The sequence below is a fragment of the Stylophora pistillata genome, chromosome 2 (genome assembly GCF_964205215.1).
Source record: "Stylophora pistillata chromosome 2, jaStyPist1.2, whole genome shotgun sequence".
NCBI lineage: Eukaryota > Metazoa > Cnidaria > Anthozoa > Scleractinia > Pocilloporidae > Stylophora > Stylophora pistillata.
Window position 1 is genome coordinate 57470648 of NC_142520.1, and position 17454 is coordinate 57488101.

The following is a 17454-nucleotide window of genomic DNA, read 5'->3' on the forward strand; positions in this document are numbered from 1 at the left end:
TTGGCAAACCACATAGCCCCTCAACAGCTCTTTCAAATTTATCAAATCAGTTGATAAAACCAAAATTACAACATCATTGAAATGTTAACTCCAACATCGCTTAAATGTGATGAGCAACACCCAATTGAAATCACATTATGTTTGTAAAATTATGTATTTATCTTTTGTTCCTTTCATCTGTTTAAGATATCTCTCGGAGAACAAAATTGAGGCTTTGCCAGATAAAATTTTCGAGGGCGTCAAAAACCTCAATGCTCTGTGAGTAGGGTTAACTACAAAGAAAAAAACATGCTAGGATGTTTAAAGTGATTGGGAGAGTATAATAGAAGCATTTAAAATCTGAGATCTTACTTTAAAAATTTGAATATGAAGTAGAATAGACAGTGCAAAAAGAACCGTTTATTTAAACATACTTTTAGTGAGCAAGGGGGGATATTAGTGAAATGCAAACACACATAGTTGAGAACCAGATAGTTTTACAGCCATTGAATGGAATTTTATGAGGAAAATGACATTTGTAAGAAACTTTCTACCTACTAATTGTAAGTGATTATGTTCTTTATTTCAGCGATATCTTCGGCAATGAAATACAAAACGTTTCCATCACGACTTTCAGCTATACTCATAAATTGCGATTTTTGTAAGTTCACGGCAAATTACAGATGCTTATCTAGACACCAAAACTTTTCTATTCCTTTTTTTTTTTGGGACGGTCTATTTGAACATTGATATGTACTTATTGACGAGTTCGGTCGAACTGGAAGGAACAATATTTGCCTCAAGAGAGCTAATTATTTCCCAGTCCAAGCCGACCTCACTCTGTCAATAAACATTTTATCACATGACCTCTGACTAATTGAGTTTTTAAAAATACCAAAAAGTTTGCTTTAACTTAAATAGGACTCAATAGACCAGCGCGCGAGGGAAATCATAAGAACAATTTCTATGTGAAAACTTTTCCTTTCTTTTTCGAGTCGAAACAAGGAACTCACAGTTCATCGCAAATCTTGACTGATTTATTCTTGTTTGTTCACTGCTGTCACTCGTTTTTTGAAACAACAGCGAACAATGTCGCCGTGTAAGTACACTAGTGTCGGTCGGCGTTTTCATCTTTCACTATGGTTTTTTTTAGGAATTGCACGAGTGGGACCGGACGGGTCATATGATAACATAAATTCTATTCTTAGAAATACACTTTTTGAAATAAGTCAAATATATTTTGTGAAGCAAATTACGATATAAACCGACTTAATGTTTGATTAATTATTACTCAAAACTGCAGGTTCATACATTACAACCTGATGGCTGAGCTCCCCAGAGGATTTTTTACCAGGCAGTTGAAGCACATTATAAGAGTGTAAGACTCGGTCCATAAAAATCATTTCCTTCGATCACATCTTTTCTTAAATAACAGCCTATCATATTAATCAATTAAACATTATTAATTGAATTCAGATCATTAACGATTAAGGTGTTTAGCGTAAATCACTTAATTTCCCCTCATTTTATGTAAGCATATGCTTTTTAACGTTTAGTGATGTAATAATAAAGTGCAGTTTTTTTTTCATTCCAGAACTTTGGACACCAACCTCATGTGCTGCCACCTCGATCTTTTCAGGCAGGATGCCGATTGCGACTATTTTTTCAATGACAACTTCGCAAGCTGTCACTCTATGTTCCGTAACCTTGCTCCAAGGAGAAGTCTTTGGGTTGTTGGTCTTCTTTCGTTGTTTGGGTCTTTGTTTGTTGTTGGGTGGCAGTATTTTTTCCCTGATAACAATGTGGTCCAGTCTATCATGCTGGTGAATCTGGGAATCTCAGACGGCATCATGGGTATTTACCTTATCACTATAGGTATAAAAGACCTGCAATGATCAGGAGAATACTACCTGCACGACTACGAGTGGCGCACTGGTTGGTTTTGTCATTTCAATGGCGCCATGTCTGTCTTTTCAAGTGAGGTGTCAGTTATGATGATCTCTCTGATTGCATGGGACAGGCTCAAGAACATTGTGTTTCCCTACACTTTTGCAAAAATTACACCAAGGCAGACTCGTATAATGTGTGCAGTCATCTGGCTGGTTGGAGGCATTATGGCATTCCTTCCCTTGTCTGGAATGTACTACTTTGGTGACTGGTATTATGGCAAGAACGTAGTGTGCTTGCCCCTGCAGCTTTCCCCGCAACTACAAGAAGGCTGGGAATACTCCACTTCCATCTTTATCGTTCTAAATTTTTTTCTTTTCATCTTCATTATGGTGGCTTATATTGCCATCTTGTTGAAATCATGGTCGTCAAGCAGACGGCTCGGCGCACATGGAACTGTGCGTGAAATACGAGAAAGAGCACAAAGTGCACAGGCCAAAAGAGAAAAAGCACTTGCCAAAAGGGTGTTCTTCATCATTCTGACCGACTTCTTGTGTTGGATACCAATCATTGCTATCGGCATCAAGTCTCACGTCGAGAAAACATTTGATCCCCCTGGTGATCTGGCAGTGTGGATTGCAGTGTTCGCTCTTCCGATCAATTCAGCTATCAACCCACTGCTGTATACGCTTTCTACTCCACAGGTAACAGGTCTATTCATTTTCACTATTGAATAGGACATACTGTCACGTTCAAATTTTCTCTGGTGTCAGGGTAGGCAGGCAACTTAATTTTGTAATTGTGACGATTGACATAGAAAATCAGAAATGAAAAAGAGATTATTCAAAAGTCTCGCACTAACTATCCCATAAATTTCTGATGTGTAGGTGCAAGCTATACTAAAACCAAAACTGAGGAAGCTGTGGTCGAATGTTCGATCTTTTTTCAACAGAGGGCAAAATCAAGAAGGTACAGTTTGATGTTCCATTTTAAAATACCATAATAACAATAATGGTACTTCACACCTCGAATTTCAATTTTTTTACGCCTGAGGCGTACAAAAAGGAATAAAGAGTGACTTTAAATGTGTGGGTAGAAATGGGGGCAGAGCACGTTTCATGGGCGGGGTGGGGCGCGTCGCTAGTTGAAATAATTATTTCTGATCGATTTCTGATCGATCAAAGCCATGTTCTACGAGTATTGACGCAAATTGAAGCCATTTGTCAAACCCTTTTGAATAAGAATGGAGCGGAAATTTGTAAATCATTATCAAAATATAAAGGAATCAACCTCTGTCTTAAATTTCAATATAAGATTAATACAAATCTGACTTGTAGAATGAGTTTTGTGTAATAAAGGTTTGGAAAAGCCTGACAGTGGCTTATTCTCTGTTTGGGGAAGACCAAGTCATTTTTTTTGTTTATATTATAACATAGAAGAAGTAGACAATGATCAGCAGGGACAGGCTGGAAATGAAGATGCACACGCTATCAACGAAGAGGGTAATAATCAATCAATCAATCAATCAAGTTTATTGTCTTTACGTGAGGCATGGTTACCAAGTTGTCCGAGCCAGAGGCTCGTGTATAAAACCTGAGACTATAAAAAATTATGTTTAGATAATAATATAAATATGACGATAAAAAGATAAATCATATTGATATTGTTAATAAGGTTGATCAATATAATACACATGAAATACGCCTTCTCTACCTTGGAAATTTTTCGCGTAACAACCTTTCCATCCTTTTTTTGCGTTCATTAGTAATCCTGATTTTTTTTCTTTCATTTTTTCCTCGTAGGAGAACACATTGAAATGCAAGTAATAGAACACCACGATATTCCAGAAATGGAAGCCCTTGAATTGCTTGCTCCACAACCAGGCAAGTGCTCCATCTGTACACTTACTTTCAGACAGCACGTTGTAAATAGTGAAGTAAAACCACCTAATGGGAAACATACCAAGGACATTATTCGACCCGAAAAATTTTCAACCGTGACACTGATGTTGATGGTTATGCCATGACTCACTTTGCAACATAACTTCCTTGGCATGTGTATCTAGTCTATTTTAAATGTACCAGAATATTTGCTATTTCAAATTGAAATACCTAGAATAAAACCACAGCATTCCTTTTCTGTTCTGGTACATTCTTTAGGTGCATTTTGAGAGAGAAAAGATTCAAAAAGTTTTTCCATATGACATAAAAGTGACTAAATTTGGCGTTATCACTTTTGGTTGATGACTGCAAGAAGAACGCCTAGTTTAACCAGCTTTGGTTTTCTTCAGATACTTTTAAAAATTTTGTTGAAACTTTTCCTTAAGGACCTTTTACCTCTACTGGTGAGATGCCCCTCCCTTTCCTTTAGCAACCTGTACATGCCCAGTGTATCATGGGAAAAAGATACCCTCGTCCCACATACGATACGGGTGTTGTAAATGAAGGATATCTATATATTGATAATGATCATTATGTTTTGAGTTTTTGGTTTTATTATATGATAAATAACTCTAACTTAAAAATATTCCTTAACTTTGTCGACAGCGATGGAACAAGCCTGTAGAGGGGATGAAAGTGCATCTTCCTCAGGTATTATTACTTGTTAACTGAAATAAAACTCACAATCTTGCAGATGTAAACATGAGCTGTGTAACATAAGAAGTTTATATCCATCGAGAAATTAGAAAATTCATCGTGATTTCTAGAACTTTCGGACAATTTTTTACGCTCGCACGCATCCAGTTCTGAACGTAAAGCTTACAGTTAAACTTGACCGAAGTATTTCAGGTCTTTTTTGTTTTTGGTCGGATAGCTTAGTTGTATATTTCATCAATCAATAAATAATAGAATATACATGGATATTACCCAATAGAAAATGAAATTGTTTAGTAATGTATTCAAGAAGAAAACATGAACCAAAAGCCTCATGACATAGTTTACTCTACTTGTTCCTTGAAACAGATTATGAGGATGGTTTTGACATCCAACCAGCCACTAAAAAGACTGTGAAAGGTAAGGCCTTTTCAATTTTAATTTTATTTAAAGCAAAATATACTACTTCACAAAAAAATGAATCAAGGAATGTCTTGTATCACCCAAAGTATTGGCTGGTGCTACCGAGCTGGCGCACGGAATACTTGATTGTATTCTTTCTTTTTGTATCATACCGCGGAGAAGATCGGTATTCCATATTATTAACGTTATAACCAGCAATAAAATCAGTGTATTCATGAGAGTAGCTTCGTATTTCCTCCTTCTCTTACTGAACCAAAAAGATCATCGCAATTGAAAAACTTGTAATTGGCAAATTTGCCTGTTGTCAGAGAAATGTTAAACTTACAGTTAGAGGTATTCACGTCAAAGGTACTCAGAAATAAATGTCTTCCGAGAAAATTAGCAACACCTGATTGAAACCTTCGAAGAATCGCTATCAGTGAGGATGAATATAAGTAAAATAATCGTATAATTATATTTTGAGGTTTGAGGCTTTTCAGGCATGTTTTCTAGAGCTGTTCCTACTCTAGTAATAAATTACCTTATTTGGGTAAGAAGTCATGTTTATATCTAAACGTATCATGACTTGAATAAGTTGATTACTTAACTTCTAAGCCTTTACGAAACAACCAACATGTTAGTCAAATGAAGCGTGCTCTCTATCTTGTTGCAGTCACTGTTCACCATGGAGAAAGCCAGTACCGACAAAGAAGACGAAAAGAAAGTAATTAATTGTCGACTATCATTATTTAAGTGGGAATGCCTAAACATCGATATAAGATTCTGATATTGTGACTTAGTTCTATGAAGGTTTTATTTTACCTAGAAATAAATATCATAATGGATCTACAGACAAAGAAAAATGTAGGTAAATGGTGGATAAGTTAGGTGCATGAAAGAGACCTTTTTTTGACGGACAGTAGTTGTAACTGTACCTTTTAGCTACTGACACAAGATTCAAAAGATATCGCGATTATTGGGCGTTTCATCGATAGGACCTTGACTTAAATGATATAAAGAGCCATAAAAAATTCTGAAGGAAAGTGAGCACCGGCTTGTCCTTTTTTGTTACTGCTATGAAAAAGTTACCGGAACTGTTACATGTAGGTCAAGAGTATGCACTCATCACAATAATCCAGGACCAGAAATTAAAGGCCCTTTAATGAAGATTTTAAGAAGTGATAGCATTCAAAGGCTGACTGTTTAAGCACTCCTCAAAATTGAGGTTACGTGCTGTCCCTGGTACCCCAACCTGATTTTTATGAATGCAATCGTTTTAAAACCTATTTATGCAGCTCAAGAAGGAAAAAGTAAGCCTGAGCTCAAAAAGCCCTCCGTGAAAGGTAAAAAAATCAATTGATTGTTTTCAAATGAGAATTTTTTTAACATATGTTGCATTTACTGCTGCTCACAGTGCGAGTTGTTCATGATATTGACAAGCTGGCCAACTGGGCAACTTGCCTGCCTATAAGCGGGAAATGGGACTACTATGTAGACCGCTTCATTTCTTTATTTTACAGAAATTGTTGTAGCTTATACAGTGACAGTGAGAGTAATTCTTAGCTTAGTCCATTACATAACCTTATTCTAACTTTGCTTTATTAAAGCTGGTAAATCTGAGGAGCAGGTGGAGAGTGAAGAGATTCCAGGGCCCAGTGACAAAGGTAAAGGAAAGGGAATGGTTTTTGATTGGTCGCTCAAGAAGTTGAGCCACTTTATGGGCTATCGAGGCCTCACTTTTAGTTGGGCAGTCACTGGAAAAATTCTATTGAAGAAATTGGTTAAGAACTAATGACTTTTTAAAAACGTTTAGGTAGAAGAAAAGGTGGATTACTGACTAGTAATTTAGTATTCTATCAAATAAATCATTTTCTGAAGAAGCTAAAAAAAAGAAGGTAATAATTGACTATTCCTGCAAGTAGAAGTGTCTAATGCCGATAGACCATTGTGATATTCAAAATTGCCTAGTATTATTTAAGGCGCCATTTTGCTTTGAATTAAATATCACAATGGATCTGTAGACAGTAAACAAAAGTGACCGTAAGGCGATAAAAGCTCGCACCTGACTGTTTAGAAGTAGAAGTAGGCATCTATATTTATACAGGATAGCCCCTTCAGCGTAGTAAACACTGGTATGAACGGGGGTCCTGTTACCCACCCATCCAACCCCAGGGGAGGACATTCATCACACAGTAATCTCGTGCGTGGGAAATTAACGTCTCCTGCCCCTAACCCTGCAGGAGACGGGACCTCCATTTATTCGTCCCTATTCGAGAAGACTAGGATATCTAATCATTTCTTGATGTTATAGAAAGGTAGCATATTCTTCTCAATTATTTTAAGACCCTGAGTGTTGGGTTTACACTCTCTCTCGAGTATTCAGGTTATGAGTTGTCCCTGGTGGTTCCTTACCCGGATACCAGGCAGTGGGTTGAGCTATCTATTAATACCCTGTATCTAGCTGAAGACAAATGTGTTAGCCTAAGCAGTGATAGTGACTGTAATTCTTAATAAAATCCTATACAACTTTATTAACAACTTTGCTTTCACACAGCTGGTAAATGTGATGAGCAGGTGAAGAGAGAGGAGACTCCTGGGCCCATTGACAAAGGTAAAGAAGAGAATAGCCTTTGATAGGTAATTCAAGATGTCAAGGCTCTACATCAGTTATTGAAGAATCTTTTTTACCTTGGTTGTCACTGGGATAAGTTATAGTGGAGAATTAGTTCAAGATTAATTACTTTTTAAAACGCTTCAGTAAAAAAAATCGAACGACTAGTTTTCTTAGGAAAGTATAGATTAAAGGAAAGTAATAGTTGACAACTAATTTAAGTAAAAGTGTCTACACACCGATCGAAGGTTCTGAAGATTCAAATCAATTTAAATGATTGGATTAATGCAATCCATTTTAATTCTATTTGTGCAGGTCAAGAAGGAGAAAATAAGTCTGAGCCTACAGAGCCAACTGAGGAAGGTAATAAAAGTGAATTGCTTTTCAGTAACTTTACTCTGTCCAACATATGTTGCATTTATTCCCGCATACAGGGCAAGCTGTTTATGAACATAACAGTTGGCTGGGCCAATATTCTAGCTTGATAACGGGCAGTGGGACGGATTTTCTATAAAGACTCCTGTATCTATTTGATGGCATATCTTAGACTTTGCAGTGACTGTGGCGGTAATTGTCAATGAAATCTCATTATTAGCTTCAAAGGTATCCGTATTTCATCCTAATTAACAATTTTGCTTTGACGCAGCTGGTGAATCTAAGAAGCATGATCAAGGTAAAGGAGAGAGAGTGGTTCTTGATTGGTCACTCAGAAGGTTAAAGTGTTAACATGTGTTATGGTATTAACGGGTACCTTAGGCCAATTTTCTGGCTTAATAGCAGACCATGGGCCGGTTTACTCTGCAGACCACTTTATTTAAATATTTGACGGCATTTTTGTCAGCCTACACAGGAACAGTGACTGTAATTATGAACAGTACTTCATTGTAACTAATACCTATGCTTTAACACAGCTGGTGAATCTGAGGAGCAAGTGGCAAGCGTAGAGATCCCATTGCCTGGTGACAAAAGTAGGTGGTTTTGATTAGTTATTAAATATATTAAGGCATTTTATGAGTTCTTGAAGCATCCCTTTTAACTTGTTAGGCGCTGGACAAATTCTAGTTGAAAACTGGTTAAGGACTAATGACTTTTTTAAACGCTTAAGTAGAGAAAAGAATGAGCGATCAAGTACCAAAGTAATTTTTTTTCAAATGCATTATTTCTGAAGTTGAAGAAGAGAAAGTGCTGAAACCTGACATGGACTTCGCAAAAGAAGGTAACATTCCTCATAAATTAGCCAACATAAGGTAAAAGTGGTCCACACAATGCTTCATTCGATGACGCTTAATCACTCCACCTTGTTGCTTAAAGAAGCCTTGAAGTTTTCAGATCGACATCAGAAGTGACCTCATTGAGAGATAAAATAAGCACTTGAGAGTATTATTATACTTTCTTGTAATGGAGGGTGAAAACCTTTATTAAAATACTACTATTTATGATGTGGAGCTGTCTCACTTTTTTAAGCATTTTTAACGATACAGATATTTGCTCAAATAAAGAAAACATAGCTTCCTTGTGGTACATCTCTTTAAATAGAAATGGTGTTTATGATTTTGTGTACCTTAATTTTCAAAACATTTCAATACAGACCAGCTACAATTGTGATAGCGGTAATCAGTTTACAATCTCTTGCAACAATATAGTCACATTAAAGTAACTTTTAAAATCAATATTTCTTTCTCCTTTCGAATTCCATCTAGGGGAAGAAGAAATGTTTGATACCAGGCTTTAGCTCTCTGTTTTTGAACCAAGGTAAATATGTATAAGGTTTGTTTTAATTAATATACTGAATACCACTGACTGGAGGGTTATGAAAAACTGCCTCATGAAGTTGTGTTTTGATTAATATCTTATAAAGCTTATGTGGTTAGTTTTACATTTGAGATGTAACATGAAAATCTGCTCAAGTTTTGTTGTGATGCATGGACGTTTAAATACATAAAGAGTTGGTTTTTGATTACTAGAACTTTCAGTTTCTTGAACCTCTCTATAATCTGAATCAAAACTGACTTCCTTTTGAAGTCAAACAGTGTAACTGTGAAATAGTTTTTTAACTTCCTGGTAATGAAGTCAATTTCAAAATCGAGATTTTACTGCATCTGCAGGGCCTGCAATGATCAAAGCTACGTTTGGCGATGAAGACTGAAGGAAGCGTAATAGGTTCTAGTTATGATTTGCTCCTTGTATTTTTTCGAAGTCGCTTGACATATATTTTTTTTTATGCATCCCAATCACTTTTGCCAGTAAGAGTAACAACGTTTCTTCAAACTGATCAATTCACTCTCTTACTTCGGTGATGCATGATTTGAAAAACGTCTGACCAAAAACGTTTCTGGGTGTCTAGTAGACTGCATGAGTACTCTTGACTTCATATCGAGGGGTCTCAATGTGGTGAACCGTTAGTCATTAGGCGTAAAAAATGGAAAAATCATAACCGTTTGTCGTTAAAAAAGTTCATCGTAAAAAAATTATGATAATAACAATGGAATTATACTTCATATCCAAGGGTCTCAATGGGTTGAGGTGTTAACCATTAGGCGTAAAAACTGGCCAAAATGTTTACTGTTAGCCGTAAAGGCCATCACTCCACTAAGACCCTTATATCTGCCTAACTGTCAGCTTAACTATCTGCCTGACTATTAAATGGACGATCTGCCTGCCTGTCTACTCGACCATGCAATCTTTAACCAGTGTGTTCTCTCTCTTTGCCCCAGAAAGCGTCCAAGGAATATATATATACCACCAGTAAAGAAATCTTGAGTTCTGGGAGGACAGAAAAAAAGTTAAATAATTCAATAGATAGAGCAGAGTGATTCTAGTAATCAACAAGTATACTATCTGTGGCGTAGTAGGTGAAATAATATTTTCGTTTTCTTAACTTTAATCAATACTTTAGTGAACAAGTTTTCTGAGCTCTTTATTGTATATTAACAAGGTAAAGTTAGCATAGAACATCTTGAACTATAATTAATAAGCGTGTAATGACAGTTTTTTTTTCATGTTTGTGTTATTTCAACCTTTTTTTTAGTCAATTATTACATATATAATAAGCTGATGTCTTATTTCTGTTCCTTTTGGCACATTTCCACATACTAGAGTTTTTATAGTTAATTATAGTTATTTAGAGTTTATTCGTAGTTTTTTAGTTTATTCGTAGTTTTGATATTTCATATATTGATATTTTGTAAAGATTATTTGTAGTTTTAATAGTTGATTTGTAGACTATTTAGTTTTATTCGTAATCTATACGGTTTATTTGTAGATTTTACAGTGTATAAGCCGTTTTTAATTGTTGTCATAATTTTATAGCTTATTCGTAGTTTTTTGTAGTCTACCCGTAGTCTCAATTACCTATGCGTAGTAGTTATAGCTTATTCGTAGTTTTTTCAGTTTAGTAGCAGTTAGTATTGCTTCTTCGTAGTTTCTATAGTTTATTCGTAGTCTTTGTAGTTCAAACGTAGTCTGTATAGGTTATTCGTAATTTTCATAGTTCTTAGTTTTTATAGTTTAGTCGTAGTATATTGCAGCTTAGTAATAGTTATAGTTTATTCGTATATTTTATAGTCTATTCGTAGTCTACATAGTTCATGCGTAGTTTTTATACTTTATTCGTATTTATTTTCAGTTTCGTCGTAGTTTTACAGTTTTTCGTAATCTACATAGTTTATTCGTAGTTTTTTTAATCTATTCGTAGTTTTTTAATTTATTCGTCATTTCTATAGTTTCTTTGTAGTTTCTACAATCTATTCACAGTCTATATTATATTTGTAGTTTTAGTTTATTCGTAGTTTTCATAGTTTGTATTTTTCGTAGGTTAGTTGTAATTTTTCTAGTTTGTTGTGTTTTTGTAGTTTCGTTCTAGTTTTTATAGTTTAGTTGTATTTTGCATAGTTTAGTCGTAGTCTGTATAGTTTAATCGTAGTCTTCATAGACTATGAATAAACTGTTGTCTACATTGTTCATTCATAGTTTTTATAGTTTAATCGCAATTTTTCATGGTTTAATCGTGGTCTATATAGTTTAGTTGTAATTTTTTAATTTAGTCGTAGTTACTATAGTTTAATAGTACTTTCTATAGTTTATTGTTAGTTTTTTTATAGTTTAGCCGTAGTTTTTATAATCTATTCCTAGTTTATGATTTTTTAATAATATTTCTTATAGTTTATCGGTGGTTTTTTATAGTTTATTGTTAGTTGTTATTGTTTATTGGTAGTTTTTTATAGTTTATGGTAGTTTTATAGTTTATTGATAATGTTTATAGTTTAGTGGTAGTTTTTACAGTTTATTGGTAGTCTCCATAGTTATTCGTAGTTTTCATAAATATTTAATAGCATACTTATAATCTAAATAGATCATTTCTTAGCGTTTTTTAACTCTTTAGCAAGCACGATAGGTGAATAAGTCCGAAGCTACGACGATTGTTATGTGGGGTTGCAGATTATAGGGATGACTTACAAATTTTAATGGTTAAGAGTTCTGTGGTAAGATGTTTGGCAGCACATCAATCTAAATAGCTCATATCCGTATGTATCGAGTCGCTCAATATCATTTGAATCTCTAGCGAAAAAAGGTAAAAATAACAAAAAAAAGGAAAAATTGCTGAATAGGATGTCAGTCATTCGAGATTTGGTAGTATAATGACTATCTAAATAGTTTTTAGAATTTTTATGACTGGTTAGGGAGCATTATAGCAATTCAGAAGTTTCATCATGAGTGCAGATTTACCAAATAACTTAACTAACGTTTGGTTAACGAATGACCAGTCAGTTATAAAAATATTAATAGTTTATATGCGCAACTCGCTTGCGAGTATTCTGCACTCCTACTACCTTTCCAGTTGTTAAATTTCCTTATTATCTCTAGTTTAGTAGATAACAAATATAATAATGAATAACATCGTTGAAAGTGTGCGAAAAGGAAAACAGGAAAATATGCAGGTTAGGACGCCGCTTATCAGAGTTTTGTAGTATATAGTGATAATCTAAATAGCTTGTTTATTGGAAGTTTCATAACTCGTTTGTGAGTATTATAGTCATGAGTTACAGTGACGTTCATTAATATTACGTTTACGTTATTGATATTTCACTCAAAAAACAAAAAAAAATTTAAAGCGAAAGGTCTAAGAATACCGCTAACTTAGATATTTCGTGGAGTTTCAATGTCTAATTTTGTAGTTCATATCTAGATCTTTTAAACTTATATCGAGAATTCTAGTTCATTGTAGTATGTGGTATTCAAGCTGTTGGATAAGTTTGCACAAATGTGATCAACGACATGGCTTTTACAGTAATTAAAAATATCTTCAACATGACAATGGTTTTGAGAGGGAAATGGCGGAGTTACGAAAATTGTACCAAGTATGTTCGAGTTGTGAATTTGGGAGTCGTGTTTACCGTAAACCAGAGCCTCAAATAAAACAACTTTTAGACCTTATGCTTGAGTTCATTTTCATTCTATCCATGTCTTGCCTGGGCTTTATCTACAGGGTGGATAATGCGTCACAATGCTGTTCGTGTCAAATAAACCGTGCAGAATGGTTTTCTTTATCTCCCAACCTTAATGGGAAGGGGCAGATAGACAGCCTAGAATTCCAAGTGAAGCCAAACCTTGGATTTTTATCAATTGAAATTAACTAGAAGTTATCTGAAAGATGTTACCCCTTTTCGGAGCTTTTCAGACGACATGACGAGCTTTATGCGACTTTGAAATTCACAGCTGGGTATGGGTTCTAATTTCCGGGGTAGTCAAGAAAATCGAATTAGCAAAATTACAGATCTGTCATGACTGCACAGTTTGCGGTGGATGAAGGTGCTAAGTATATCTTGAGTGCGCTGTCCAAATGAAAACCAGATCATGTATGGACACGCGATTTCATTTGTTTATTGTCTTTTGTGAGCGCCAGGCGCCACCCCGTGTGGGGGAATGGATCGAGATTAAAAAGGTTGTGTTGTGAACACATGTAATTAATGAGTCTGGAGTGTGTTTTTTAAACCGGGACAGTTAGAATAATTTCCCAAGCCTAGGAATCTCCAATGTATCCATAAATGGTTTGTTGTCAACTCTAATTACACTAAATATATAACAAAGTGCTTCGTCGCGTGTAAAACAAAAATTGGCGCGAACGAGACATGGCGGTGAAGTTATATCCTCTTCGCCGAATTTTCGGACTGTCGCTCGATCCAGGCAAAATTTGGTACACTGTATCAAACGGCTGGTTTTGTAAATCAAGAGAGTTCATGAGGAGTGATTGAGGACATTGCAGAAGTATGCGTCCGCCATCTGGTCGACGGAAATGGTGGACAAGTCGACCCACCGTGGTTTGGTTCGTCGCCAAAGAAGGACACTGTTAATGTTTCAGCCCTCTTCAGAATAATTAGAAGAGCGTTACGACGAAGAAATCTCGTTGAATAGCTAGTGGTTGCTTCAGATCAATTTAGGTTAGTGAGGGAATTATTAAATTTTCACCAGTTTGACTCGGAAATGGCTGGAAGATCGAATTTTCGCGGCAGCTCAAGACAGCTTGGCTCGCTTGGATTGGAGACACCACTATCTACGCCTGCTACAGTAGCCGACACAGTGGTCGCGCCTGTCTCTCTTTAGATATAAAGCGACCACTTAAAGATCTGCTGAAGTTGGATAAATTGATAGGACCTCGTTTATTCATGAAACGAACTGGAAGACCTCTTGCCGGTAAGGAAAATTTTTGAGTTATCTAAATGGCTGAATCTAAGATGAACATTTAAATCCACTTTCAATTTGTGCACATACATGTACTGCATGATGCTGCTTCTGATAATGATAACACTGTTTGTTTGTACTGCAGGGAGAGTATTGGAATTGTCCCAATTGTTTTAGCTATCACTGCTATGTCGGGCATGCCGGCCCGCGGTATCTGTCACATATGCGCACGCATGCCACGTGCGCACCTTTTAGATTTGACAACCGCCATGTTGAAAATATAGATGTTGAGTTTGTATTGAGTTGTAGTAATTCGTCTGACTTAAATCCGTGAAACACAACAATCACAACTGGCAAAGGGCTCTGTGGTTCTTAATAGAGTGCTAGCTCTAGCTGTTTATCCAATTGCGATTGCTAATTGTGCTGAGAAAAAGTTAGTAGAGTTTGATTTTACTATACTGTGGATATAACTTCTTTATCATTCCCTATCACAGGTAATGGGTATCTGTTAATTGATAATCCAAACTCAAACGTAGACTTACTCTTAGACTTTTTTCTTACTTTTCTCAGGAATAAGGTGAAGAAGTTGATTGTTTGGCTAAATGAGGGGAATAAAGTTCTGACAGATGGCAAACATTACAAAGCTAATTTTAAAGGTTGCATTTCAGATTGGATTATGCTTTACATAAAATATTAATTTTAATTAACCTTTTCAGGTTTAGGACATATTTTATTAAAATTAATTTTTGTAAATTATCTTTTTACTTTTATTTTTTTCTTAGTTACATTTGACTATACATGCTTCTTGAAAAAGTCGATGATGAAAATTTTGTGCTAGCTGGGCATGGACTCAGTGTTGAACTCTATTTGTTATGTCATACGTTAAGGGTAATTTGAACATTTTTTTCCAAAAAAACAAAAACTAAACAAACAAAACTTGAGGCTAAGCAGTGTCAATGTTTCTAGAAAACAGGCATCCCCATATACCCTTCAGAAGGTTTTTGGAGTGAGCCACCTACCCCTTGGAATATCCACTTTGTTCCTTTACAAATTTTAGCATTTGAGATACCATTCCCCTTTGTATTCTTAACAGCCTTCCTCTTTGGATGGATACATGTGGATACTATTTGAAGTCAAATCCTTAATCAAGAAATAGCTGTTATTACGTCTGAGCCAGCGATTCAGCAGTCATCACACGGGAACGAGGCTATTGGGTCAAGAAATGTTTCAAGAACTAAATCATAGGAAAGATATGGAAACCCACGAGGAATCACAGCCGAAATATGCTTTTTTTTCGGCTGAAGAGAAACTACAGTTGTTGAATGGTAATTGTCCCCGAAACATTACTAAACAGGTCTTAAGATCATGGTTGTCCTATCGAGTAGGAACCTCAAAAAACGGGAGTGCTTCTGCGGATGGAAACAAACGAGAACTGGTTCAAAGGTACGTAAAAATAATTAAAATATCATTGATATTTTGAGGATAGTTTTAGACGGTAATTAAAACCATCTTTGTTTTTCAGGGTCGTAAGCTATATTAAGAATGGCTGGGACGCGAATTTTACTGAAAAATGGATGCATCTGTCAGGAGAATCGAACGAGAACTTAAAGGAAAATTCGGCAAATGCTAACGAGGAGCTAACAGGGAAAGATATACAAAATTTCCTGCCTTCAACAACGTGGACCGAATTGAAAAAATGCAACAAACTGCCAGAGTTTTCTATTGCAAATATGATGAGCTACTTTATTACTAGGCGTGCAAGAGACGATGAAAGTAATAAAGACTATAAAAGCTTAAACTGCAAAGCTTTTGGTCTTTCAGACATGGTCACGTCCAGAATATTAAGGTTGCGAATGAGGATGGCAAGTATTTTATCCAATGCGAATGCTTACCTGAGATGAAAAAAACTCTAAAATATAAGATCCAAATGACAGTAGACAGTTCTGGTGATATAATATATGGAAACTGTAATCCTTGTCCAGCTGGTAAGCCACCACTTGCATCATGTAAACATTTGGCAGCTCTATGCTTTGCTCTTGAAGAGTACATTAGACTTGGTCGTAGTCAAGAATTTCTTACCTGTACAGAAAGATTGCAGACTTGGAATCAACCACGAAAGCGAAAGCTGGAGGCACTCTCAGTATACGACATTGATTTCAGTAGAAAAGTTTTTGGCACAGAGAATTTAAAACACAATAAAGCACTGCACGATCCAAGACTTTGCATCTATAGAGAACCAAGTACAGAGAAGGCAAATCAGACCTTGCTTCAAGAAATCTCGAGAGAAAGTCTAAATTGTGGATTTTACTCTATTTTATCAAAAGAGCCACTATGTCCAAGTAGTTTAATTGTCTCACCCATAAAGGAACAACCAATGTCATTGGAAGAAATACATGCAAAAGCTAAAAGAATTAAGTCAAATCTTTTTGTAGGAGAAAAAGAAAGAGAATTGATAAGCAGAGCAACAAAAAATCAAAGTGATTGTCAAAAGTGGTTTGAACACAGGAAAACAAGAATTACTGCATCGCAATGCAAGAGAGTACTTCAGAGACCAGACACAAGCCCCACTAAGGCTGTAAAAGAAATTCTACATCTCAATGACAATTTTCAGAGTAATTACATGAAACAAGGTCTTACTGATGAAGCTAATATTATCAAGTCATATGAAAACCTCTTCAAGTGCAACGTCTCTAAACTAGGGTTTGTCATTTCATCTACACATCCATTTTTGGGTGCAAGTCCTGATGGTGAAGTTGATAACAAATGTTTGGTGGAAGTCAAGAGAGTTTTTCCTGGAACAAAAAAACTGGCAGAAGCAGTTTGCAGCAGGGGAATTTGCAAGAGGACTGTTCATGGCCTGCTTATTAACACAAATCACCCATACCATTTTCAAGTTCAACAACAACTATTTTGTGTTGGTTTACAGTGGGCTGATCTGGTGATATCAGATCTAAAGGAAATGATCATAATAAGCATCAAAAATAATTTACAATTTAGAAGAGAAGTTATCCCAAAGCTTGAAAGTTTTTATGATAACTATATTGCTGTAGAACTTGCTTATCCACGGTTAACTTTAGGTCTTCCCAGGCTTGGAAAAGTATCAAGATTAATGTAACAGTGTACTTCAGTCTTTGTTAGAACTCGACATGACAGTGGAATCACTATCTATAAATTATTTAACTTTTGCATGATCTCAAAATTATGATTACTGATGTTGTGTTTTTTGAAATATATCGTTTTAAATATGGATATTATTGTCTCATTGACAGAGAAGTGAATTTCTATTGTAATAATTACTTTTAC

The 17454-nt window shown here is 35.6% G+C and overlaps 3 protein-coding genes across 3 annotated transcripts; all 3 read left to right on the top strand.

Moving 5' to 3' along the window:
* The first annotated feature begins 192 nt into the window (after positions 1-192).
* Positions 193-2835, top strand: LOC148740605 (G protein-coupled receptor GRL101-like). Its single transcript, XM_088751299.1, has 5 exons — positions 193-258; positions 569-640; positions 1283-1357; positions 1574-2570; positions 2754-2835. Exons 3-4 carry the CDS (start codon positions 1302-1304, stop codon positions 1872-1874), a joined length of 357 nt encoding a protein of 118 aa, XP_088607425.1. The 5' UTR covers positions 193-258; positions 569-640; positions 1283-1301; the 3' UTR covers positions 1875-2570; positions 2754-2835.
* Positions 1941-2603, top strand: LOC148740606 (G protein-coupled receptor GRL101-like). The gene has a single exon (XM_088749707.1). The coding sequence runs from the start codon at positions 1941-1943 to the stop codon at positions 2601-2603; it is 663 nt and encodes a 220-aa protein (XP_088605833.1).
* A 12466-nt stretch (positions 2836-15301) lies between the features above and the next one.
* LOC148740607 (uncharacterized) lies at positions 15302-17400 on the top strand. The gene is made up of 2 exons (XM_088750341.1): positions 15302-15594; positions 15674-17400. The coding sequence occupies exon 2, from the start codon at positions 16049-16051 to the stop codon at positions 17264-17266; it is 1218 nt and encodes a 405-aa protein (XP_088606467.1). The 5' UTR covers positions 15302-15594; positions 15674-16048; the 3' UTR covers positions 17267-17400.
* Positions 17401-17454: the final 54 nt, after the last annotated feature.